The sequence below is a fragment of the Uloborus diversus genome, chromosome 8 (assembly GCF_026930045.1).
Source record: "Uloborus diversus isolate 005 chromosome 8, Udiv.v.3.1, whole genome shotgun sequence".
Taxonomy (NCBI): Eukaryota; Metazoa; Arthropoda; class Arachnida; order Araneae; family Uloboridae; genus Uloborus; species Uloborus diversus.
In genome coordinates this window covers 80,436,415-80,463,414 of record NC_072738.1, presented here as the reverse complement: position 1 = coordinate 80,463,414, position 27,000 = coordinate 80,436,415, and the positions used below count along the sequence as shown (strand labels likewise).

The 27,000-nt window shown below is 32.8% G+C and overlaps 1 protein-coding gene across 1 annotated transcript in view; it reads right to left on the bottom strand.

The window, feature by feature from the left end:
* Positions 1-27,000, bottom strand: part of LOC129227267 (probable chitinase 10) — a 153,532-nt gene that overhangs the window by 86,743 nt on the left and 39,789 nt on the right. Inside the window, exon 2 of the mRNA XM_054861785.1 lies at positions 1,855-1,935. Coding sequence (XP_054717760.1) covers positions 1,855-1,927 — 73 coding nt within the window. The 5' untranslated portion in view covers positions 1,928-1,935. The remainder of the gene's footprint in view (positions 1-1,854; positions 1,936-27,000) is intronic.

The following is a 27,000-nucleotide window of genomic DNA, read 5'->3' as shown; positions in this document are numbered from 1 at the left end:
CTTATACAAACTTTTTCCACCTGGTATAGAAAGATCAGTTTTTCTTAATCTTCTGCGAGGAGTTTTCCTTTCCTTTTGCATTGAAAGTGTGAACATGTGTTGTTTAAGTGTTGTCTGGATTAGAGTTCATGAGATGTAGCATTAAAACCACTAGTGGGATGGGCATGACAGATTCTGTGGTGTCAAGCAAAGGTCGAGCTGAACCATCAACCGAGAGAAAAGTTTCACTTTTAAATGGTTGATAGCGAAAGTGCGCAATATTTAATTCGCTCCTTGAATATCATAACGTGGAAACGATGTAGACAGATGCGCCAAAGTACACCATTTATGACGTCATGAAAAACACACCTTGTTTGAAAAATCTTACATTATAAAAAAAGTAATTAAAAAATAACTGTTGGGAAAATTAAAGTATTTTCTTTGTCCATGTCATTTTTTTGTTCATTCTATTAATTTCAGTGACTAAAAAGGTTCTTTTGACTGGAGGAAATAACCCCATTAACAATTTTTGATCTTGATTTAACTTCCACTAATTTTTCTTTGAGAAATTTTTATTAAAAACTAAATTTTATTCCTTTTTCTTTTTCTTTTTTTTTTTTTGGACTCTAATTACATATCAACTTTCATATATACACATTAGCAGTTCAAAAATGAAAGAAAATGAAAAAAGGGGGGGGGGGGAGAGCTAAGGAAAGAGAAAGATTTCAATGTACTTAACTGAAGTATTTTAGAAAAAAACAATGAAAAGGGTTTGCTGCTCGAAATTGCTGAAATTTACTTTTACATAAAAGTTATTGCAAGTAGAACGTATCATAACTGTCCTTTGTAAGGTTTTTTAGCTATCCATTTCAAATAAGTTACATAATTATTAGTTTAATTTTCAAAAAATAACAAAAAATATTCTCCTCTGTATTCTATTTATACTTCTTATTGTAATAGATCACATTTTTTCCAGCTACAATTGCCCAACTTTAGCAAAAGCGTGTTTTTCTTTGCTCTTAACTTTTCTTTTTTTTTCTTTATTTTTTTGTTGTTTTAAACGTTAAATTTCGGCACATAACACTTCACCAAATATTTCAACTAATACAATTGAAAAACTCTTTTTTTTTTTCTGATAATGGCATTATATTTCGTCGGTACCATGCTAAACCAACGAATATGAAAATTAGCACTTTTCAGGAGAGCCAAAACACTGAATATCTATTTTTTTCCCATCTGACGCGTTTAGTTACTTTTAATGTTTCAATTTTTATACTCGTAGATAACTTTAAGCTAAAACTATCATTTGAAATGGTCATAAATAGTAGGTAGCCCAGCCTTTCATGATGAAAATACACAGTACGTGGCAGTGGCGTAGCCAAAAAAAAGAGTAGAGAGTAGTTAAATTTCGAATTGGAAAACGTTAGTTTTAGTCCTTTTCAATCGTGAATGGGTAAAATTTCGAAGTTTTGGAGAGAGACAATTCCCCAGATCTCTCTCCTTGGACACGTCCAAGATCAGATCCACATTCTGGTTTTGGAGGGGGGCACTATCGGAAAGGGCGGAGGGGTCAAAGGGCAATACTCGGGCACAATTAGGGGTCTGTGGCAAATTTTTCGAAATGTAAGTTCCCAGAATACAGTTATAGGATATATTTGGTCTTTTAAGGGGGTCAAGAAGACCATGACCCTTCTCTGGATCCCTACCGGAACAGTTCCTGGTACGTGAAGTACATGCACAACTTCTATGTATTTTGCAATAAATTATTCATTCTCATAGCTGAATGAAACTGACACTCTGCTTGAGTTGTATAGTTTTATCTGTAATCTTAAAAACATTTTAGCACATTTAAAAAAAGGAAAGCGTATCACTTACTGAGATTATGTTCCTGTGCATAAACTGCTAATACAATTCCAAGACAAGCCAGTAGTTTTATCCACCAGTCCATTGTGTTCACTGAAAGAAAACGAAAGAATTGTCATCAATTAGTTTTATACATTGCACTCGATGCTCGCGACTTCATAAAATACACAAAAAAAGAAATTCTCAAAACAAAAGAAAAAAAAGGAGGGGGGTGATTAAAGTTAAAAAGAAATGAAAAATGAAGTTAGCATCACAGTGTATCAAAGCAATACCAATAATAATTAGTGAATGAACAAATTAAAAACAATCGTGAAATACAAGAACTGAAAAAAAGGCAATGTAATAAGTATTTGTTAGCGGCCAATATCACAATTGATGATTGCTATAATAAAATGTAACATAAAAATAAAAGTTATAATGAAGATAGTATCTAGTACAGCTCACTTGATAAATGAAATTACGAATTGCAAAAAAATAAAGAAAAGGGGGAAAGAAAGAAATTAAGACGTAAAGAACTAAGAAATCGATATTTGACGGCTGTTCGTATCAGGACTAATTGCATGGATGAAAAGAAAAAAAGAACGAAAGAAAGAAAATGATTGCTAATGAATAGTCGCTCATAACTGTCTTGGTTATTGCAAATTGATTTCTAACGTAAATTACATGCAATTTAAAAGAATTACATATTTGCATCATACCTTATGATTATAAAAGAAAAATGTTTAGTACAAAACTGCGAAGAAAAAAAGGTTCAAAGCATAATGGGGTACTCACTCGCCTGCTTTTCATGTGTTGCGAATACCACTATTAATGTAGTTAATCGCTTTTCCTTTTCTTTTTTTACATTATTTAATCATTTTTCATTTAACATAGCTTGGGATTTTGTTCTTTGATCATTAATTTCATACAACGTATTCTATGATATTTCTTACTTTAACTTTAGTTTAGGTTAAATTATTCATTGTATCCGTACCTCAATGCCAGAATAACATTTATCTTTAGTTTTGGTTAAATCAAGCATTACTCATTAAATTTGTACCTCGGGGACAGCCTAACTTTTAATTTTAGTTTTGGTTAAACTATTCATCATTCACTGATTCTGTACCTCAGGGCCAGACTAACGTTTAACTTAGTTTTGGTTAAATTATGCATTACTCATTAAATCTGTACCTCGTGGCCAGACTAATGTAAGTTCAAAAATGGCGATTTCAGGTTATTACTGCATTTCATGCAGAATCCTATTCGGTATTGAGCCACAAGAGCGCAATTCTACATATATTTTTAAAAAAAAGTTCACATAACTTACTTTTATGCCCGTAAAATAATTTTTAGTATCTAAAAAGAAATGTACGAGTGTACTCATTTACACACGTTAAAGGTTAGTCTTCTTTTATACGTGTAAAAAAGTGCATATCTAAAAGATTAAAAGTAATTATTTTGAAACAAAATGACTTTTTTACTACAAATAGATCGTTTAATGATCTAAATTTTGTATTTAAAAAGCTATTAAGTTGTTTAATGCACAATCTACAAAATATGTTGTTTGCTTCAATGACTTTTGATTAATAGCGAAATAATAAATTTTATTTATAAAGTTTAAACTAGCCTAATTTCTCGTTAATTTAATGTTTGTACAAAAACAAAACAACTCGTCTGGTGAGTACTACAACTAGGTAACTGCAAAAGAGAATGTTTCCTTTTATTAGATTTTTTTCAAAGGAAGACATAAATTCATCCAGCTAAATAAACTTAGAGCTGATAGTTAAATAATATCTAAATAAAATCTTCGAATTCCTCAAAAGTCGTGAAGAAAACATGATTCCGTTGAGTTTTCCTCGAAGTCGTATGAAAAAAGAAAAAGAATATGGTTGTTTCCGTCAGTCAAAAATACTAGTTTTAGTCACTGAAATTGATAGAATAAGCAAAAAGAAAAAAGAAAAAAGCATGGGGCGAGAAAAACTTTCATTTTCCTAACGCTTAAATTTTTCCCGACGCCTAATTTTTAATTATTTTTTTTAAATGTAAGATTTTGAAAATGAGGCGTGGTCTTTATGACGTCACAAATGATGCACTTTGGCGCATCTGTTTACCGCGTTTCCACGTTGTGATCATAAAGAAGCGAATTAAATATTGCGCTCTACGCTTGCTATTATATTAACCATGTCGCTGCCAGTACACGTGAGTAAAGAAGCGAATTAAATATTGTGCTCCGTGAATGGCATTTCATCATTTGTGATGTCATCGGCAGAAGCGGACAATGAAAGAGCACCGATTAAAGTAATTTTTAAAAAATGTTAAACTTAGTCAAATTATTTAAAAAAAATGGTCAGATCCTGTGTTTTTTAAGCATGCTCATTTGAAAAAAAATACTTTTAAAATTTCGGAAACGACCTCATTATTCTATTTACCTAGTTGTAGTATTCACACTACGAGCTCATTTCCCACAGAGTAATTATTTTAATTTAAATGCAAATTAGATCATTCTCAAAATCTTCTAGTTCACGTCTCCGCATTTTGTCAGCAATTAATGAAACACACATAGAAAGTAGTTAAAGAAGGGTCAAAAAAAAGCAGTAGAATCTTGGAATGCTCTTCCGGAAGAGCCTGAAAACGAAAGATAGAGCCGGAGGAGGAGAGGGAAGGGCTCCCTCCGGCACTGGGTCACCCCCTCAAGATCGTCTGCGCGATCCGGGTCAATGTCAGGCAGGCAAAAGACAATAACAGTCGTGTGTGAATATAGTGAATGAATACGCATTTTGCTGGTTCATCGGCCGCCACTTTTCGTAGCCAATCGTGCATGGTGGGGGTGCACTTTGCATGCGTAATCGGCCGATTTCCTTAAACAAAACGCCGAAAAATTGTAGCGTTTAGATATGCTACAGAAGGAAATCAGAATTTCCCGTGAATTTTTAAAACATATTTTTGAAGTGAAACTTTTTACGCTATGGCTTTGAAATTCTGATCCACTAAATTTTTGTGTGATGGAAGTGGCGTAATTGTTTTATAATTGTTACCAAAAACAATGAAAAATAGTAGTTATTATATAAAGTTAATATACTTTTTTGATTGTTACCAAAGACAATGAAAAATAATAGTAATTATAAAGTTAAAATACTTTTTTAATTGCTGCCAAAAGCAATGAAAAATAATAGCAATTATAAAGTTAAAATACTTTTTTAACTGTTGCCAAAGACAATGAAAAATTATTAGTGATTATAAAGTTAGTTTTGTGAATAAACTTAACGAATTGATTGCATGCCAGAACTTAAACAGTAATCCGCAAGTTTTGAGCTATATTTATGCGCTGTCGGACAAAAAAGATAATATCGCTTACAAAAATTCACTTATTTAGGAATTCTTTGAAAAATAAGCTAACAGTACTTGTTCTGAAACTTTTGTCACACAAAAGGTATGCTTCAGCTGAAAAGTTTCAATTAAAATGATATCATCCATGCATCATTTGGGTACCATCAACATATAGAAGAAACCAAAACGATTTTTTTTATCATTCTTCATCATTAATAGCATGGAATAAGCTGTAGATTTCAGATACGAGTTTGCTTAGTATTTAGAACAATTTCATAGATTTTCGTGAAAGTATTATTTATATTCACGAAGTTGTAAGCATTTCTTTCGAAAATATCAATTTTATTCGCATGTTTTTGGCTCCTATCATTAAGAGTTTTCCGTTCCGGCTTACCAAACATTCAGAAAACTTGACATCATACAAGAGAATCATTACACTAAAATTTGAAATTAAAATTTTGGAAATGTGATGAAGTATCAACAATTAAAACAATTCAATTTCTTACTGTGCAAGTGCAAAGGATGGTAATTTATAACTTACAAAATCTCTTAGCCAAATAGAGTTGACTTGTTATTAAAAAAAATTCCAATGAAAATTTTCGCGACTTAATAATCCATATTTCAATTATCCTTGTATTAGCAACGAATCGTATGAGGGTCATCCGAAAAATTGCAACACTTACCTACAAGTGCTCAGTGTGATTCGTGTTAAAAACAGGGAGTTTGTGAACGATCCCTTATCATTCATCGCCTATCCGAGAATAATTGAAATGTGATTCATTAGGTCATCGACATCATTCTAAGTTCTTTTTTAATATTCAACTGGACTTTTTTTATAAGATGCTAAATATATTTGGCAATGAAATTTTGACAGTTATAAATTGCTAACTTTCGTGCATGCGCAGTGAGAAATTTATTGCTTCAAATGCTCATAGATCATAAAATTGTAGTGTAATAATTTTCTTTTATGCTGTTAAGTTTTCGGGAAGTTTGGTAAGCCGGAATGGAAAACTCGTCGTGTTACACTGTAAAAAAATTCCGAAACGTTCCTGAGTGTTTTCGTGCAACGTTTCGGGATTTCAGTGGTTTTTATCCACTTCCTGGAAATATCAAGTCTCATTGTCAAAAAGTTTCCTGAATTGCTACAAGTTGTCCAAATGCAGACTTCACTCTGTTATAAAAAAAAACATTTTTAGCTCCCAGTTTAAAGATTAACTAACAGTATTTATAAGGTGTATCGGCTTCCTTTTGATTATGGCTCGTCCATGCTGATTAAACTCCCAAAGGGAGCAAATAAGTATGGACTACGTAGCTTGGCAAGAATTGCAATCAAGCGCGGTGTTTAATACTCGCAATTCTGGCTTAGCTTTGTCCGTTTTTGCAACTATCTTGCTTAATCGGGAAGGTGCTAAGCTGTTATATTATCACTACCTAAGATTACTCTGAAGTTCTGAAGATACGACTGGCTTTAAATGGAAAGATTTCTAAATTGTTTAGGAAGGTTACTGAATTTTAGTGGAAAACGTTCCTGGTTTTTGCGAGATATGTTACTGGCAGAAATTGGGCACATTAGCTGCCTATTATTTTAAAGGAACGTTTTTGAATCGTTTTTACAGTGCATGAGCCAAAACAATACGAGCAAAACTGCCATTTTTGAAAGAAATGCTTATAGCTGCCTGAATACAAATGATACTTTCACGACAATCTTTTAAATTATTGTATATCATAAGTAAACTAATTGCTGAAATTTCCAGCGTAATCCATGCTCCTTTCGATGAAGGATGATCAAAAAACGTTTTTGGTTTCTTCACTTTGTTGATAGTCCTTCGAATGCATGAGGGATATAAATTTTATTGAAACTTGTCAGCTGAAGCTTACCTTTTATGTGACAAAAGTTACTGAACAATTAATAGCTAATTCCTCCAGAAATTCGTAAATATGTGAATTTTTACAAGTGGTGCAGTTTTTTTTTTTTTTTGGCTGCCACTGAAAGAATATTCACACAAATAAGGATTATACAGGGTGTTCCGCAAGATCTCTAATATCGCAACCAGTAGTTCAGATGCAAATTTAAGATATTGAAAGTTTGAAGCAAAAATAAAAATGAGTCTAAATGTACAAAATTTAACTTTTTATTCGGGCCCTATGTTCCCTAACTTATATTTAGAGAAATAATATCCATTGACAGATGCTACTAACACAAAAAGTTTGACAATTGTGCGAAAAAAACTCTAAGAGATATTAAAGTTCAAAGTTTTAAGGGACCATATAGAAGAAGAGATTGGAATTAAAAAAAATGAATTGGAAGTAAAAAAACAAAGCATTTATATTTTTCATTGCTGTTTTAAAAAAAATGCAAAAGTTATGCCATGATACGCAAAAGCACACTACAAAACCTCAATCAATTTGAAAAACCACGCTTTATGCACACATATAGTTTTAAACTCTTGTTAACTGCTACATTTTCCCCCAAAAGGTGTTATTGACGGCGAATGTAAAGTGGTGTAAGTCACAAAACGCTGAGTTTTATATCTCCGTGAATATTGGTCGTACTAATATCAAACCTTTTAGCTAGGAATCGTTTTTCAATGGAGATTATTTCCGTGAACATATGTTAGGGGACCTAGGGCCCGTATAAAAAGTTAAATTTTGTATTTCTTGACTCATTTTTACTTTTGCTTCAAACTTGCAATATCATAACCCTGCATCTGATTTTGAACATTTTTGCATTTGGAAGTATGCATCTAGGACTAACAGTTGCGAAAATAGAGGTCTTGCAAGTTGAAACGAAACATAATGTATATGAACCATCCCTAGCACGAGAAAATCCCCCCTGGTTGCCCCTCTGCTTCAAAGTTGCTGCTTAATTGCGGGCTAGTGCACTGTGCAAAACAACCAAATCACAATAAACTACAGTAACTACAGTACTACTTACTGGAATATCGCATAAAAGAATAACCCCCTTAAGGTAACAAAATTTCAGTGTTCCACACTGTTGATGCGTGTTATTTTATTCCCGTTTAATGGAATATCCCGCTTATTAGAATACTTTTTCGTGGCAAATTGCCTATTTCACTAAGCGGGCGCGACTGTACATTTTTAGAGTTTCTAAAAGGAGAGTTAATGCTTTTCAAGCCTTTGAAATAAACTATGTAAATAAGGATTCATCTTTATCATTTTTTATCTAAAACAACAAATCATGTTTCAACAACGACATACTACGTAAATCACTGCTAAACAAATAGTAAACATTTTTCAAAATGACCGCAGTGAAACGACCTCATAGTGCACAATACCATTTTCCCAATGGGGCTATTTCGTGTTCCAACCTTGGTTATATACCATCCTTTCAAAACAAAAGTCGATAAATCCTTCAGTGCTATGAATGTTCAATTAAGGGAAATACAACAATGAGGTCCCTCTATCTGCTGGAGCATCGGGATGGGAAGACCAATGCTCGCCATTTGCATCTAGAATTCTTTCTCAAAATAAATTATGAGGCATACAAATATGAAGAAATGACCTATTCGGAAACAGCACTTGCGAAATTCAATTAAGGAAATGTAGCAAATCCAAGAAAGACATTCTTCATTTTTTCGTCTTCTATTCTTTGTCTCACTAACTTTGTTCCGTTAAAAATAAAAGCCCTGATTATTTGGAATTTGGAATAAGGTAAGGAAAGCTAATTCAAACAATACTGTTGCCAACTTTAAATATCGTAAAAATTGAAGAATGTCGCAACAGTCAAACAAATGAACAATGTCCTCAATAAATTCTTCAGCCAATTCATTCTACTTTCGAATTTAGATTCCCATGCATAAAATACAATTCCTGTCAAAATCTAAATGACGCGGTTGCAACATATCAATCAAAAATCCTAATTTTTAATATCGTTAAAAGATGTGAAAATGGCATTGCCTACACTGTTAAAACTACAGGTTGCATTCGGCACCTTTCAGGGGTGAAACGCTTGTTCACCAGCGGCACCCAATACGGAGCCGAAATTGCACCTCTAACTAGGGTGAAAAACAGGCACCTTTCAAAAAGTAGGCAGCCGGGGTGAAAAGAATGAACCTTCGGAGAGAGAAATGGCACCCTTACTGTAGATTAGGGTGGGCCGAAAAAACTTTTTTTGGAAATCTGTTTTTGGATAGTGCGGAAAAGTTGCTATATGGACCCGTTATTACCCATAAAAAATTTCGCTAAATTTGTTTAATATTTAGCCGGCGCTATTTGACCTTGAAAAACTGAAAAAAAGGACAAAAATGCACTTTTTTCAAAAAAAAAAAAAAGGGGGGGGGGCAAAAATAAAAGTTTGGAGCTAGTTTCAACAAGCATTAGAAGTATCTGTCAGTGCATTAGTTGAAATCCTCAAAGATTTTTATACATTTCGTAGAATATTTAGCTACGCTCCTTTAAGACTGAAACATTGGCAAAATGAAAAAAAAAAATAAAAGTAGTTTCGAAATAAGTAAGTACTGAAATGTTACGCAATACGTTACCTAGAAAAAACAGTGAAAATTCAATCAATTTTATGCGACATTTGTACGCCAATTTTAAAAAATGCACACACTCAAATAAAAAATAGTTACATAAGATGCTAATTTTTTAATCTTTGGTTCCAGTAGTTTCTTCGGGATAATAAACGGCGCTCAACTACTTCTATTATTCCTAAGATTATTTTATAACTATTTTATATATATTTGACAAATAGAGCCCTTGAGTATTAAAAAAATGTGAATCCTCTGAAGTCCTTTAAACTGATTAATGAATTGAACGCAAGTATTCTTCATTAAGAAATGCTGTAATTCTATACCTCCACAGCTGAGAGTTAAGCAATTAAAGGGGTCCTCTCTTGCGTCCAATGTCCACAATGAGTTGCCACTGAGGCCTCTTATACTGGAATTGGACGGTTGCACAAAGTGGCCACATTCATATTCTGGAGCTATCGAACAACTTCTTAGAGATTGTAAAAAAATCAGGTGGTCAAATTTGATAAAATTGACTGCAATCTTCTGGTTTTGGACATGGAAGATATAAAAAATTTAAGTATTGAACAACAATATTTGTATAGAATCTGTCTTGCCGTAAAAGATGGTCAGTTGTCCTTCAAGCGTGGCTGACAGTAGCCGAGGCAAACTCAGTCAGTCATGCGCGATGGCTGACAACTGCAAAACATTTGTTAGGCTTGTATATAAGCACTCCAATTCCATCAGAAAATCTTACAATACTTGTAAAGTATGTAATGTTAATTTATGCTCCAATGTGGTTTGAAATAAAAAATAAAACCGAACTGCCAGTACGGCGCCCAACATGTTTGGAAAATGATTTCTCTTGGAAGGCAGTTTCCAGACAACGTTAAGGAGATAATTTTCAAAGTTCTCTCAAGTAATGCATATTTCGCTTATCCTGAACAGCTACTGTTGACAATGTTGTTTGACTCAAGAAAATACATTCGGGAATTAGCTGTTAGGCGCATTCTAAACTCTAGAAATAAGAAGACGAAGAGCTCGGATGGTGTACGATTTTTTGAGCGTCCTAAACTCAATTTTGAAGCCGTTGATTTAGTTGATTGGGCAAACTGTGTTGTAACAGAGCCAACTCTTACAATGCATCAAAAAGACCAACAATGGAAAGAAATGTGCAAAGAACATTCTACAGAGTTTACTTTCGAGAAATTTCCCTGTTACACGCAAGCTGTGAAACGTTGTGTGAAACTAATAACCGAAGCTGCAATAAAAGTTCGTGGTGAAACTGCACGAGATGGATACATTCGTGCCAAACTTCAAGCTAGGAAAGAACTTCCATCATTTGATAACAAGGGACAATATTATTCCAAAAAATAATATTCATTATGCATGAGGTATTATAAATCAAATTTGAAGATTTCTTTTTTAAAATTTTATTATCTATATATATGTAATTCTAGAAAATGTATGATACTATTACGTGATAATAATTACTATGATTAATAGTGCTATTTAATTAATTAGTCTATGATTTAATTTTGAAAAATAATTTTCACATTGGTTTTTAAAGAAAGTCAATATTTTTTCATTTTTCTCCAATTTTTAATGTCGGAAAGGAACGGTTAATTGCTCATTAAAATCAATGAAACATTTTATGGGCTCGAACTGGCTCATTATATAACATTTTCGGTGCATTCCAGCAAAATATTTGGAATTTAGTTTTTTAAAAAAAATTTCGACAAAAATTCATTTTTCTCTTTTTTTACGGTTTTTCAATGTCAAATAGCGCCGGCTAGATATTTTTTAATATCCAAGAAATTTTTTGTGAGTGCTAACTAGCTCACTACGCAACTTTTGCGCGCTATCCAAAAATTGATTTCGAAAAAAAAAATTTTTCGGCTTATTTCGGCCCACCCTACTGTAGATCCTCCCCCCTCCCCCGTATTGTGTGCGTTTTTGAATACAGTTGTGTATTTTTCTTTTTTTAATAGTTTTGTTTTGATTCATGATAGTCTGCGCTTTGCACACTTTTCACATTGCATGAATTCAGTACTGGAAATGATTAAAACTTGTAATTACAGCATTTGACCATATTTCAGAGTTTTCAACATAGTTAAGAAGTGCTCATTGCTTTAATTCATCTGATCGTTCTCTACATCAGTGTTTCTCAACCTCTTTTGACCCACGGGTCGGTAAAAAGAAATGAAAAACATTGCGGACCTGTGAAATTTTTATTCTTTTCTTAAAAATAAATAAAATTAATAATAATAATTATAATAACTCTCGGGGCGGTAAAAAACTTGTGAAAAAATTCTGCGTACTGATGAGTTTTTTTTTTTTTTTTTTTTTTGTTTTTTTTTACAAAGTAATATTAAAATTTGGTATCAAAGAGTTGTCACAAATATATTTAAAGTTAAAGACGAGTAATTATTTAAATAATCATAGTTAAGTTAATGATCATTTGTGAGAAATAACCGCACCGAAAGTAAAGTGTAGATGTACTTATGAATTATTTACATGAACAGCCAAAAATATTCTGGGATATTAAAGTTACGATAAAACAAAATCGTTTCTCAAACGTTCAACATTTCAAACAAAATAACAATAAAATAAAATGCGCATAAAATTTTTCGACAGTTAAAAATTTAAAGAAACTCCTAACACTATCGAATAACGCTAACAGGAAATGATTCAAACACTTGAACGAAAAAGCAAAAGAAAAAGATAGGCGGAGAGAGATTTCTTTTTTATTTTTTGCCCTCGCTACACGAAGCACAAGAATCATTTTTATTTAGGTTCTCACTTGTTGATTATTGAAAATATCATTGCGGTTACTATTTCGGTGATTAAATGTTGCTTATCGAGTACTCAAGAAAATAATGATAGATACATTTAGTAGCGTTTTGTGTGAATGATGGAATTTTCACGATAGTAACGGTAACCTGAAAATAAACAACTAACGGTACTACGGTATCGTAACGGACTAACGGTAACTGAAAAGTATTAAACGTACTTTTAACTATGTTTGAAAGCCCTAAAAGCTACAAAGTGATCAAAAGCTGTACTTACTTTTTATTTTAAAGAATTATCCTACAAAAGTTGAGATTTAATCCAATAGTGTACTTCATTCAATGTGAAAGACGTAGAAGCCACGCGTAGTGCAACCTATCATTCGTCCGCCATATTGAAGTGGTTGAATGGTGAATGTATGCCGGAAGCGCATGCGCCAGCAAGTCATTTAGCGATTGCTTGCTGTTTTGGCACCCCTGTCTACGACTGTCTGCTACTTTCGCACCTCTGCTTTACTTCCTGGCCAGTATGGCACCCTTGGTCACCATGCTTTCACCTTAGGGGGAATATATTCACTCGTCTGGAACCTCTGGTTATAACAGTGTATGGAAATCGATTGGGCCAAAACAAAATCTGATCAGCTCCTTACTCTATACATTTCTTAACCTGCCATAGTTCTGTATAAAATATACCGCAGAACGCTTTTCATCGAAGCATGTACAGGGGCGGAATGGGTGGTCCCGCAAGAGGGCGCAAATTGGCCTCGAAAGGGGAGCAAAAAAAAAAAAGAAGCTGAAAGTAAAAAAGGTGAAAAAAAAAGTGCAAAACAGAAAAGAAAAAAAAAAGGTGGTACACACGTTTACGAGTTTAAAGAACAGAAAAAAGAGCGAAGTGAAGTCGCACAGGTTTGTGAGCGCAAAAAATAAATCTTTACTAATATTAAAGCTGCAAGTCTCTCTGTCCAGATCTCTCTCTGTCTGTCAGGATCTCTGTGACGCGCATAGCGCCTAGACTGTTCGGCCGATTTTCATGAAATTTGGCACAAAATTAGTTTGTAGCATGGGGGTGTGCACTTCGAAGCGATTTTTTGAAAATTCGATTTTGTTCTTTTTCTATTAAAATTTTAAGAACATTTTCCCGAGCAAAATTATCATAAGATGGACGAGTAAACTACAAAGTTATCACAACGTGGAACCGTAACATGGGCAAGCCAATTGGCGATAAATTCATCATACATATTTAAATATACAGGCGAACCAAAAGAACTTTTAATTTTCTACTACGGGCAAAACCGTGCGGGTGCCACTAGTAAATAAATAAATCAATTAATAAGGAAGTTGAAACAAAAATAAAAATAATAAAATAAATTTTAAAAAAAATTAAAAATGAATTAAAAAAAAAAGATGTTCAGACTTGAGGTCGCAATGGCGCATAGGCGGGAGGGCGCATCGGCGGCTGATTGGCCGATCCGCCCCAGAGTATGTATAACCAGTAACATACTTTTCAAAAAAATCCCTTATTTGGATTCGTATGCAATCGGAAACTAGACACTTCTGGTAAACTTCTTTGTCTTTAGTGACTTTTTATTTATTTTTGGGAAATGTCATAGCGTTCTCATAATGAAAACAAGAACAGATGACTCTCTCTATTCTGAGCACTCATGGAACCGAATAAAAGTGTTCAGATTATGGGGGTGTTCAGTATAGAAGGAGACTAGATAATTTGTGTATATATATTTGATTACGTTAATGGACTATGTTCAGTACTTTGCGAAGTGAGCTATACCAGTTACTGCGATAGAGCTGCTGAATTATGGATTGGTGGCTAGTGCAATGCCTAATTCAACTCAATAGGGCCTAAATTCTTGCATTTCTTTCTTTCGTTTTTAATTTAAAAAGTTTGCATAACATTCAACAATAAAATATTACAGTACAGCCAGGGGTGATTGTGACTCCATGAAAAAATACCTGAACTTTTTTTTCCAAGAAGAAAAAGTGTTTTGATGAGCATATATATATACATATTACGTGTATGTACACATTATATTATGTATATAATTAATTTATATACATAATTATTTGTTGGGGCTAAAACTCGAAGCTTTAAGTGGGCTTAATACGTCCATGTGCATGGTGGAAGTTAAATTCTTTTAATTTTTCTCATTTCTTGCAATTTTTCAAAGATTCTTCTTATCTAGCCTTTATTCCATCCCCCAACCCAGCTGTTCTTCGATAATTACCATAGAGTTTACAAAATATGACCGTAGCTTACGCTTTATACCAAACAAAACTTCTTCAATTTGGACTTTTGGTGTTTCATTAAACATCGCCCTAAGTTTTACAAAAGTGGGTTTTTCTGAAAATATAGAAGTTCCGGTATTTTCGAAGATGAAGATACCGGAAATCAAGATGAAAATACCGGAAATCCGGTAAAATACTGGAACACAATCACCCCTGAGTACAGCTATTGATAAAATACATGAAAACAGAAAGAGTAATTTTAATATGTTTTTCCATTGCGTATTCTCTAGTGAAGTACATGTTATCATCCAATTGAAAATGTTTCCAGGTGGTTCTCAGCCGCAATTTGCTTTTGAATGTAATCGTACTTTATAGGTCTAATACTACTTGATACAATGGTTGGATTCTTAAAATGCAGTTTAGTAGCAGAAACTTCAAGCTCATATTGCTCAGCTGAATGATTGTATGGAACGCAGAAATATCCAGGAAAATAATTTTTCTTCTTCCTATCTCCATCTTCCCTTTAATGCCCTTCAATCACTGATAAAATAGTGAATGTATTTTCGGCTTTCTAATTTGTTTCATAGGAATTCCCGAGTACTGATTGTGAACATGTTCAGTATACAATTAGAGAGGAAATAAATTGAACAGGGTTGAAAATAGCGTTCATAATACTGGGGTGTTCATATTATATTGTGTTCAGAGTACTGAAAGGTCAGCTTATCTTAAGTCTATGGAATTTCGCCGGGCCATCAAAATGTGTTCGGAATATCTGGGTGTTCACATTAGAGCTCGTTCAGATAGACAGAGTCCTCTGTATTTACAATTCGAAATGGAAAGAGATACACTGTAAAAACGAGTCTGTTGACAATGCATTTTTTTTTCTTTCCAAAATACTAAGCAGATCATTGATTGAAAAATAATGAAATGTCTAGAAAATACATAATTATACACTGCTGATTTGCAAAATGATAGAGCAAATAACAAGACATAAGGTCCGCTCACCACATAGAGCAATAAATCGCTATCTACTAATCAAAAAGCAAACAGTGTGTCACGCGGCTACACCAATCACAAATACAAATCGTTTTGAGAAACATCAAACCTTAAACAGAATGTCAACAATGAGAAATCTTGATTACTAAATAATTGCATTTTATGATTACACTAGACAATCGTCCGTCAAAGTATGACTGGTAAAAATTGCTTCTACATTTGAACGAAGCAATTGCCTTCTTGGTGATAGTTTAATGGTTGAAACTTTAAACCTAACTCCAGTGGATTAACCCTAAAATCCATTAGATAGCGTTCATTGTGTGTTGACCTCTTTTTCGTTTCTTCATTTCCCTAAAATGAGTCTGATCAGTAAAACAATTAAGTTACCGGATCCAGTACAACCTCGTCAAAATAAAGAGATTCCCTGCATGTCAAACATTACCAAAAAGTATTATCAAACTATCATGCCAAGGAACGAGTTTCATTGTTGATCACGTCAGGAGCGTTACTCGATCATTCACTAAATATAGATATATATGAGGATTATTTGTGCTGCTATTATAGAATAATAAAAATTATGTTTTTCATAGGTTCTTTTAAGTTGCAATATAGGTTTTGTTTCTTTTTAAATTAGTGAAAGGGCGCACAGATTCCCAGAATTGATGTAATATGTGATCTCTTATGCTGTATCAAATACATCCGCAGAGATCGACAACAGGGAACCGCTGCATTTATGTTTTTATGTACCATAAAAAAATTAAACAAAAACTTTTTGTAAAGCCCGAACGTGATTACATAGAGATAAAAGCATTTTAATAGTTCTACGACATGCAGAAAGACTTAAGTTTTATTACTTGCTTTTAAAAAAGTAGTAAAAGCCCTCTAGTGATAATTCTGGTTTTAAGCATCGTAATGAATGATATGCTACATTCCATTTTCTTACAGTCTGTTTCTTAAAACGGTACTCTATTTCCAAGGTGGTTCTTTAACACGTTTTACTCAAACTTTGAAAATGTCCATTTACAGCCTGAGTAAAAACTTTAAGGCCAGTATAATTTTCTATGAAAAAAGGAAAATGAAATTAAAGGTATTTTAATATTATTGTATTATTAATTATTAATGTTCATTGGTAAGAAATAACGCAACAGACAGGATTTGTGAAGCATGCAATAACCAGAAAAGCAGTGGTTTATTCAAAGTTAGCATTTCAGCTTGAGTAAAAACTTTAAGGCCACTAGTATTTTTAAAAAACTGCAAGTACTTATACTGTAATAAATGTCACCTCAGTTAACAAGATTGTGGAAACCCTTCAATTTGCAGTTTTGTGACTAATTTCTTCAAAATTGTTGTCCTACTTGTGAGGTATCGTAAGGTAAAAAGTTAACTGTTCAAGAAAGAGGACAGATTGAAGCTTTTTCTTCAACAAGGATAAGTAGGCGTACTATTGCAAAAAAATAGGAAGATCGAAGTCTGAAGTCAACGTTTTGTTTGATTTAAACACAATTAGGGTAAAAAGAAAACCCGGGAAAACTTAAAGCTTTTTTCTCGCGTCATGGAACAAGAGTTTGGAAATTATTACCTTACCTGAAAAGTACTCAACCAGGAAACTTATTCAGATGATAGGTTTAAATGTTTGTCAAAAACTATATATAACACAATTAGAAGGTGTGGAAATTTTATTATTGTTTAAAAATTGCTTAAACCTCATTTATTGAAAATGCACAATATAGAGTGTTTCAACTTTAACCAGGAAATCATGACTTGGGGTAACCAATGAATACAAATAATTTTTTCTAACGAAAAGAAGTGGAGTTTGGATGGGCCAAATGGACGGAAGTACTATTGGCATGATTTAAGAAAAGAAAAAGAAATATTCTACTAGCGCCAATTAGATGGAGGCTCTGCCAGAACTTGAGAGTGCTTTGCTTACAATGGTGTGCGCGCAGTTGCGTTTGTTTCATGTAAAATGAATTCACAAACATATCAAAATGTCCTCCCAAGTCATCTTTTACCAAATGCTGAATTTATTGCTGGAGAAAATTGAAAATATCAGCAAAAGAATACATCTCTTTATTCGAGTAACAGTGTAAAAAATAGGCTCCAAGTAAACAATGTTGAAACTTTGAAATGACCAACTAAGTCTCCAGATCTTAACCCAGTAGACAACTTATTGGGTGACTTAACAAGAAGAGTTTATGCAAAGGAGAGACATTTTACTTTATCAATAGAACTGAAATCTACCATCGAAGATGAATGGTAAAAAATACATCCCGAATTTTGTCAAAAACTAGTTTTATTCATGAAAACAAGAATATTTGAAGTAATTTAAAGGAATGGCTCTCACACAAGCTTATAAATATTTGAATTTTTGTCCTCATATGCTTTTTTCTATGTTGGCCTTAAAGATTTTACTCAGGTTCAAATATCGATCTGTAATATTTCCTAGTAATGAAACACTTACAATTAAATTTTTTTGTCTTTTTTACTTGTATTTAAGGTTAATAATTATCACTGATACGATTTTTTGATCCTAAGATTAAGGTGTGTCCAATTTCTCAAAAAAGTGCACTGGACTTAAAGTTTTTACTCAGACTGTACATCCCTTTGCTTCTCACTGCCTCAATCGTTCAAAATCTGCCTCTTTTCTTTATTCCATCACCTTATCTCGTTCAATACGAGATAAGGTGATGGAATAAAGAAAAGTTTTATGTGCCTGCATTTTAATTTTGTAGACACATCTGTGATTATGAATGAAATAATTGCCATTATTTTTTTCAATGAGAATTGCCAATGAATTTCCGGAATGTAATTCATTCAAACATGCTCTAAATAAACTTAAGTATTGAATTAAACTTGTTTAGTACAGATTCATTCATAATTTTCTCTAAAAAGAGTTCAGAAAGTTATACAATGGCTTTTTTATGCAATGGCAAAATTTCAAAAATACTTTTGTTGCACTACTATAGATGTTTTGATCTTTTTTAACTTAAATTATAATTTTCAAATTTTATTTCTCTGTAAGTTTTTTTTTTTAACTGCTCAATACAGTTTTGGGCAATGTTAAATTATTCTTAAACTCTTTTGGTTCTGTATATGAAACAGAGTAAAACTGCCTCACACGTTCTAAAAACGATTCAGAAACGTTTCCTGGAAAATAATGGACAGCTGATGTGCTCAACTTCTTCCAGTAACATACCTGTATCTTACAGAAACCAAGATCGTTTTCTGCTAAAATTTAATAACCTTACTGAAATTATCCTGGAAGCTTCCTAAGATATTCAGAACTCTTACCATTTGAAGTGAGTCATGTCTATGGAAATCTTAGAGTAAACTTAGGTCGACATACTATAATAGTTTGGCAACACACTGCGTTTCGAGGAAAGCTCCAAAAGCAGTATCACAAACATAGCCACAGCTAAGAAAGAACTGCAAGTAAGTATCAAAAATTTTACTCGCCTGCAATTCTTGCAAAGCTACGTAGTCCATAGACTGATTTGCGCCCTTTGGACGCCTTATCAGTCTATACGGGCCGCAATTAAGCTGTAGCGGATACACTTTGTAAATACGCTCAGTTAATCTTTAAACTAGGAGTTAAATATATTTTTTACAACATAAAGAAGTCTGCATTCGTGCGACTTACAGCAATTCCGGAAATTTTTAGACAAGGATGCTTGGTTTTTCCAGGAAGTGGATAAAAACCATAGAAATCCCGTAACGTTACACGGAAATATTCAGTAACGTTTCGGAATTTTTTTACAGTGCATATTTTAATTTAAATGACTAAAAATTGTCTTATACTGCGAGATATTTTCAGAGACTTGTTCCCAAATTTTATATTCCACAAAACTTCATTATAAGAAAACAATTAAAATAACCATTATCTTCTCCAAACTTTTTAGAACAAAAAGAATAACTAATCAGAAGTAAGCAAATTACATTTTTCAACAGTGACCTCTGACCCATAAACATCACGACACTGAACTATCTTCGACAAGTATCTCGAGAAGCCTAGACAACCCTGACTTCACTTCATTCCATTTCACCTGGAAAATCCGCGTAATTTAGGCGGCAGACGATCTTTTAAGTATGTTAACAGGTTCGAGTCAGTCCAGTCCTTTCTGTGGCTTGACCTTCGCCCACTCTTTCTAGGTCAAAATCAGCAACGACACAATTTCCCTTTTCTCCGGTGGCAGCAGGTTCATCCATTTCCATGAAAATGATGATGAGATAATATTGTAGCTAATGTTCTGCCGTGTTTAGTTGTTCGTTGACTTCTCACTCTCAGTGAAAGAGATCAATAATAGCCCTAGGAGTGATGATGACTTGATAGAAACTATTGTAAAAATCTTCCTACTGTTTTTACTGATAAGATTCACGTAAGAGATAACGTCACTTTGTTTTTAATCAGAAGAAAATAATAGCGAACACATGAACCAAGCAGAGTATTCTTTAGCAGTTAAGGCACACTATCTATGCATATGTCGTTCAATTGTGGCACGTCTCAAAGAAACAGTTTGGAGAAAATCAAGGTTTACTACTTCTTATTCATTTACTCTCATTTGATAACTGGTTGATACTTGTAGTCGATATTAATAGTGTACTATATGAGGTTATTCATAATTCTCTCTGGGGTCTCTATGTTTTAACCTTTGGGGGGGGGGGGTGGACATAGGCAGTCATAAGGACTGCTGACAGAAGTGAAAACTCAAAGTAATGGTAAAACTGTGTTCTTATCATTAATTTGTTTCATTGCATGAAGTACCTGCTAAACACGGCCTCCTACTTCTGTAAAATGCGAATTTGAAGATATACAGAAGAAATATTTAAACGATAGAGGAATTTTGAAGTTTTCCAGAATCAATACTTAAACGATAATGCAGTTTTGAAGATTTCAAGAAGCAATAATTAAAAAACAATTCAACATCGAGGATTTACTGATGCAATATTTAAACGATATATTTTAGCCCAGTAACGGCGAAATATTTTAGGGGATGAGCCCAAACAATTTAAAAACCATAATGCACATGTATTTCGTAAGTCTCTATTTGTTTGAGTTTTTTCAAAAAAAAGGAAGAAAATTAATTTAAACAGCACTTTCCGTTCAATAGAAATATCGACAAAAGTGACAAGAAACTTTAGTGTGTTAAACAAGGCCTAAAAATTTTTTGAAAATAAGTTAAAGATAATTTATGTCTCAATTTTTCCACTTCCACATTTTTTATGACTTATTGTTCTGTGTACAACGTATTATACTTATACATGAAATACACCGCCAGCTCCAGAAAGCATTATCCTTACATTAGCTTTGCATTTTGAAAGCTCAAAACAATCCAACAAAAGTACAAGGCTTGTTTACTCCCAGTGGCAACACTATTTGTTATTATGTAAATGTGAAATCCTCAACACATATGAAGTTGATGCAAAAGAAATCATGTGAAAAGTCTTGGGACGGAAAATCGAACATGATTAGATTCATGGCCGTATGTATGATTGCAAGGCCTTATCATCGGGGTTAAGCAACATATAGTATGGGTTTCTACAAAATAAGACAAACAATGGTTAAACACGAGAAAGTCCTTCCCAAAAGTAATTTCCATTCAAGTCGCATAAGAGTTGTTTGAAGTAGATTACTAAAGGTATTACGTTTTGACAAGAAGTAGCGTAATATTCGATAGCATATAAGAACATCAATGATTTATGTAATGATAAAATAAATGCATCACTTGCTTCATGCAAGGCGGTACAAGATGCTTAAATCTGCACAATGAATACTAGAGTTAAATAAGAATAGCGCTACAGGATGCTGGCATAGTTTTATATTTACCTGATATTCATTATGCAGTTTTTGCATAGTACTTCTTAAATCCTTCAAGGTAAAGTTTATAGTAGCTGCTGACTACCGCGATAGTAACTACCACAGTTGATTCTAAGTAGTAGCTAGAGCCTGGGGGTAAGCCCAGTAATCAGCAATCAATTTTATTCAGAATTTTTTATGTAGTATAATCTGTATAATTGCATCAATTATTAAAACTGTTAATCAATGCTAAGACAACCTTAATATTGTTGTTTTAGAAAGTACTTAGGTATTCGTTCATATCAGAACGTTAATCTACGTTTAGAGTGAAAAATCTTACATTTGAGCCAAAATGTAAGAATAGTTTTTAAAAGGAATGTTGTACGCTGGTACTTCCATGCTATAACACCGATTTGGTGAATTTTGAAATAACGATGCTTTCAACGAAAACCGTTAACAGTCTTGAGTTCAACTGATAAATTTATCGACAAACAAGGAAACACAAACGAAGAAAAAGGCAGCTCAAGTCCTGTAGAGAATTTCTTATCATTATCTATAGCTTTCAATTATAAATTTGAGTGTTGAAACATGGATATTTTTCTTAATGAGAAAGTTCGGCTTAAAATGGCTTGAGCGAACTTTTCTTCGTTTGTGAAGTCTTTTTTCTTGAAATAACTGAAAACTGAAGGAATACTTAATTTGTCTTTTCTGGCCCAGAAAAGTTATTTTGTTCTTGTGAGTGCATTACGAAAAATGCTTAGTATCTTTCAAAAAAATATGTTATTTTAAAATTTTTGCACACTAAGACCTTATATATCGATAACGAGGCACGCGGGCAAATGATTTTGGCTGAAAAAATGCTTCAATGGGGTTTTTTTTATTACTACTTATTTTATTTCATAAATACACACTATTCGTGTAGTTTCCTGGTGAGTTTCTGAAAAAGCACAAAGACAAAGTTCCACACTGTCATTCAAATGGCGAACTAACTAGATGTGCATCAAAGCATTTTTTAAGCTAGTTAAAAAGTACAAAATACAATCAAGTACAAGAGCGATATTTGTACCCAATGTTGGATTTACTCCTTGTGCCTATGGGTAAAATAATGTCATATATTACAGTCTTAAGCGAGAGAACGATTTGACAAGTATTAACGAATCATTGATTCTCATTCCGAATGCTCAGAAGATAAAAGCGTGAAGCCGCCCTTAAAAACCAATCAATCATTATGTTTAATAAAAAATGACATATGTGTACATCAGAGATCAATTTTCACATCACGATCAGATAAAAGAGCTTCTTTATTTAAATTAGGTTGCTTGTTAAACATTTGAGAGATGTGTCGTTGACCTAAATCCTTTAAAAGAAAATTTCTCTTTTCTTGATAAATGAAATTCTCTCAAAACTGCCTTCAACTTTCATTTAATTTGCTATCTTCTGCTTTTTTTTTCTTGCGAGTTTTAAGAAGGAAAAGAAGGAATATTTGATGGAAATGTTTTGATAGAAAGGGAAAATTGTTGATTTATTTCGGAAAAGGGAAACAAAAAGACACGTGTATAGACATATATATGTTTAAAGTTGATAGTATAACAAATTATATAATTTATATCTCATTTTATAAAGGTGGTTTTGGGTTCCTAGGACTCTTTCTCTCTCTACAACTGGGGTGAAACATTTGTAACATTCTGATGCGATGAAACTAGACAACTAATGTAAGGTTTAAACTTATCGGACACTTAACAATTACTGATGATGGAATGAGAGAGAAAGCTGTGGAAAGAGAATGAGGCTGGAGAACAAGATCATATTGGAACTTGGAATCATCTGAACTTTGAAATGTCTTAACAGCACCATTCTAAAATAGAACTCGAGGAATGTGGGGCAAAGTGAAACAGTTAAGGTGACTGAACTTTTTCAAAATGAACAAATTAGAAATTTGTCTTGAAACTTACAGTACATAAAGAAAGAACATTGTATTTCATAATAAAATTTGCATTGAAACATTATTTTTTTATTTTTGGCAGTAAAATTGCTCCTTAAAAAAAAGTGGAAAAAGCTCATGTTTTTTTCATGGGGTAAAGTGAAAAATGAAATATTTTTCGAATGAAAGATTTTCAATTCGATTGTGAAAAATATTTTTTAACAAATTAATGAGCAAATAAAAGGATTATTGAATAAATGAAAAGATAATGAACCATAAACTACTAAATAAATCAATTAATTAATTAATACTTGAGGAAAAATAAATGAGTGAATGCAATAGTGAATGAATGAATTAATAAGAGAATTATGAAATGAAAGAATATAAATAAATTAGATAATAAATGAATACATAATTGATTTACTAAATGATAGAATGAGTAAATGGAATGAATAATTCCACTCTGCCCCATCTACTTTGCCCTGCATGCACTTGATTAACTTTAGAAAGCATTTAACATAGAAATAAGCTTAATATTAAACAAATAAATACTGCACTGAATATTAGTATCAATAAATATTTAAAACGTTAATAACAAGAACTTTATCATCTTATAATAACAAAAATAATTTTTGACACAACAAAATATTGCAATACGAGTACCAATTTTTGAAAATTGTTTGTATTATCATTCTTTGATTATCTTATAATAACAAAAATAATTTCTGACTTACAACAAAATATTACAATACGAGTATCAATTTCTGAAAATGTCTTGTATTGTCATATTCTTTGATTATCAGAGGGTTTTTTTCTTGACCGAGAAACTCGAATAGACTACATGTGTCACTACATGGTTAAAATATTACCAAATAGGTGGCACTAAAAGCAGAGTAAATATTTCACCATTTCACTTTGTCCAGCAATTTTACTTTGCCCCGCTATTTTACTTTGCCCCACATATCTCTACGTTAGTAGACGCAATTTGTTTGAACGATTTAAACAATCGTAAGTAAAACAAAGGTCATAATAACTCGTAAACTTATCCTTAATAAGACTTTAGAACTCTGCTTTCGATGATATTTCAAGGTTAAGTGTGAAAGAGAGTTGTAATACTTCGGATTTTATTTATTAATTCGTGATCTCCGAACTAAATATTTTTAGGAAGGGAGAAATTCTTCAAAAGTCGGCAACCTTTCTGAAATAATCCTTGAAACTTTCTGAAATATTGGGAAATCTCCCCTGTTAAAGCCAGACACGTATCGGGAACATTCTAGAAAAAATTGAATAGGTTTAAAGCAATTGATTAGAATCTTCCCGATTTACCAAGCAAGCTCTAGAAGAACAACGTCTAAAGCTACGCGAGAATTGCGAGCAAGAACCAAGCATATTCCTGGCCTCTCAAAGCTGCAGTTATCCAGTGGCATATTTGCTCCCATTGGGAGCTTAGTCAATCCGGACGGAGCGTAACCAAGCAACAGCCGATACACTTAATTAACACGCTCAGTCAATCTTGAAACTGGAAGCAAAGAAAATTTTTCACACCAGTGAAAAGTCGACATTCGTGCATCTTTTAGCAATTCAAGAAACATTTTTGCGAAGATACTTGATTTTACGTGGAAAAAGGTGAAAACCTCTGAAATCCCGAAACGTTCCACGGAAATGACCAGTAACGTTTCGGAATATTTTTACAGTGATGAAATGGTCCTCAAGTGTTAAAGAAAAATTTTAAGCTGGGTTTAGCTACATAGCTAATGCTAATAGTCTAAAAGCAAGAAGGGATTGAGCCATTTTTTAATTTTTGAATGCTGCTCTGCAAGTTGACTACAGTTGAATTACCAATCTCAACAGCATCACAGCCGCACTGAGAGACACCATCGCTAACCGACTTCCGTGAAAATAAAAGAAAATGGAACGCACATTTACAGTATATTCTTTTCCACCATTATTGACAGACATTAAGAGAATGTTTGCGCTCTATTGGGTTCACTTAATCGAACAGCTTCGAGTGGGGCCATTAGAGCCACATTTGTGGGACGAAAGGCGGGGGACGCATTAAAAGTTGCTATTGTCATTGTTCTAGTGAGAGGTAAGAGGAAAGTAAAGTAAAATACAGTAATTGGTGACGCGCACATTTTTCCCATTGATTCAATTTCTTTCGCTCCATTTTAAATCTTACTTTCCAACGAAACAATTGATCCATTTTGTTTTTTATTGATCTTAAATTGGGGAAGGAAATTTTGCTCTTTCTTTTTCATTTAGGGGAATAGGTTATTTATATCTGGCAATTCTAGGAACGCTTCGTATGATATGATTATTCTCAAGTTATTTTTCTTAGGATCGTAGAAAACAATGCCTCTCTAGGGTGCTCAGTGAAGTAAAAGTTAACTTTTAAAAGATGCTGAGAATAAATTTTCAAATTGATTTCAAGCGGTTATTTTGAGGTTGCTTTCATTCCCCATGCCGTTAATGCAAAAAGCCAATACATTTGATGCATGTAAAAAACACTAAATCATCGGTCTATCAAAGCAGTCAAATTAATTGTAAATCAACAAACTGTTATATTGTGTTTGCGTTAGAAAAAAATTGCTTTATAGAATTAATTTACGGTTAAGAAAAAGCATCTAAACTGACGGCATGCAGAAATTGTAAAATTAACTATGAGTAAAAGCTAAGTTCCGATTACTTAAAAATAGCTGAACTAATTGTACGAAAATATAAGTTTGGTTACAGACAAAAATAGTTCGATTTGGTGCTCAAAAGAATTAAATTGCATAGACAATATTTAAAGACAGCTGGAACTATCATAAAAAGGGACATCTAATAAATGATAAAAACCTGTCGTAAAAACAATTAAGTTAAAAACAAGACAGCCGTAAGTGAGGAACAAAATAAGCATTTTATTTTTATGGGAAGCACTGAACTGGTTCTACATAAAAAGTACCGAAATTCATCAAGTGGAGTTGATTTAAAATGCAGCTAACTAAATTTTTCTTTGGGAAAAAAGAAATTTTCAGTACCTTAGTGCTCGCAGACTTTTCAATAACTAAGCAAAAATACATACATTGAAAGGAACTGTTGCCTCGGCCAGAATATTTGAAGGAAATAAATTTGAATTTTAATTAATAATGTAATGAATAAAAATAGAATTGTTAGAATTAATTGCTTTTTTTCTTAAACCTAGTAAATGATCAATAGAATGTTTATTAGCGCGTTGACTTCCACGGCAATTTTCAGAAATCTGACCTAAAATGACAATTTAATTTAATTACATTATATTGTTCAAAACTCCAATTTTAATGCATAGTTATCATCAAAAAGCTTTAAAAATTAAACTACCAACCAAGAAAGAAAAAAAAAACAACGTCCTACAAAGCCATGTCGTATATGTACCCAAGCAAAGAAAAAACGACGAGAAACGCGTTATTTCTCTCCAACCTGTACAGAAAATCCAGCCCTTTGTGTGGAAAATTGTTTTAAGAAGTTCCATAAACAATAAAATGCTATTTTTTTTCTTGAATTTGAACTAATTTGTATAATTAAATTTTTTGTTCGTTTTTTAATGAATTTTTTGTTTGTCGAAGCCAGCACTGATTTTTTGTTCTTTTTCCAAAAGCCATCTATCGATATTAGCCCTGGCAC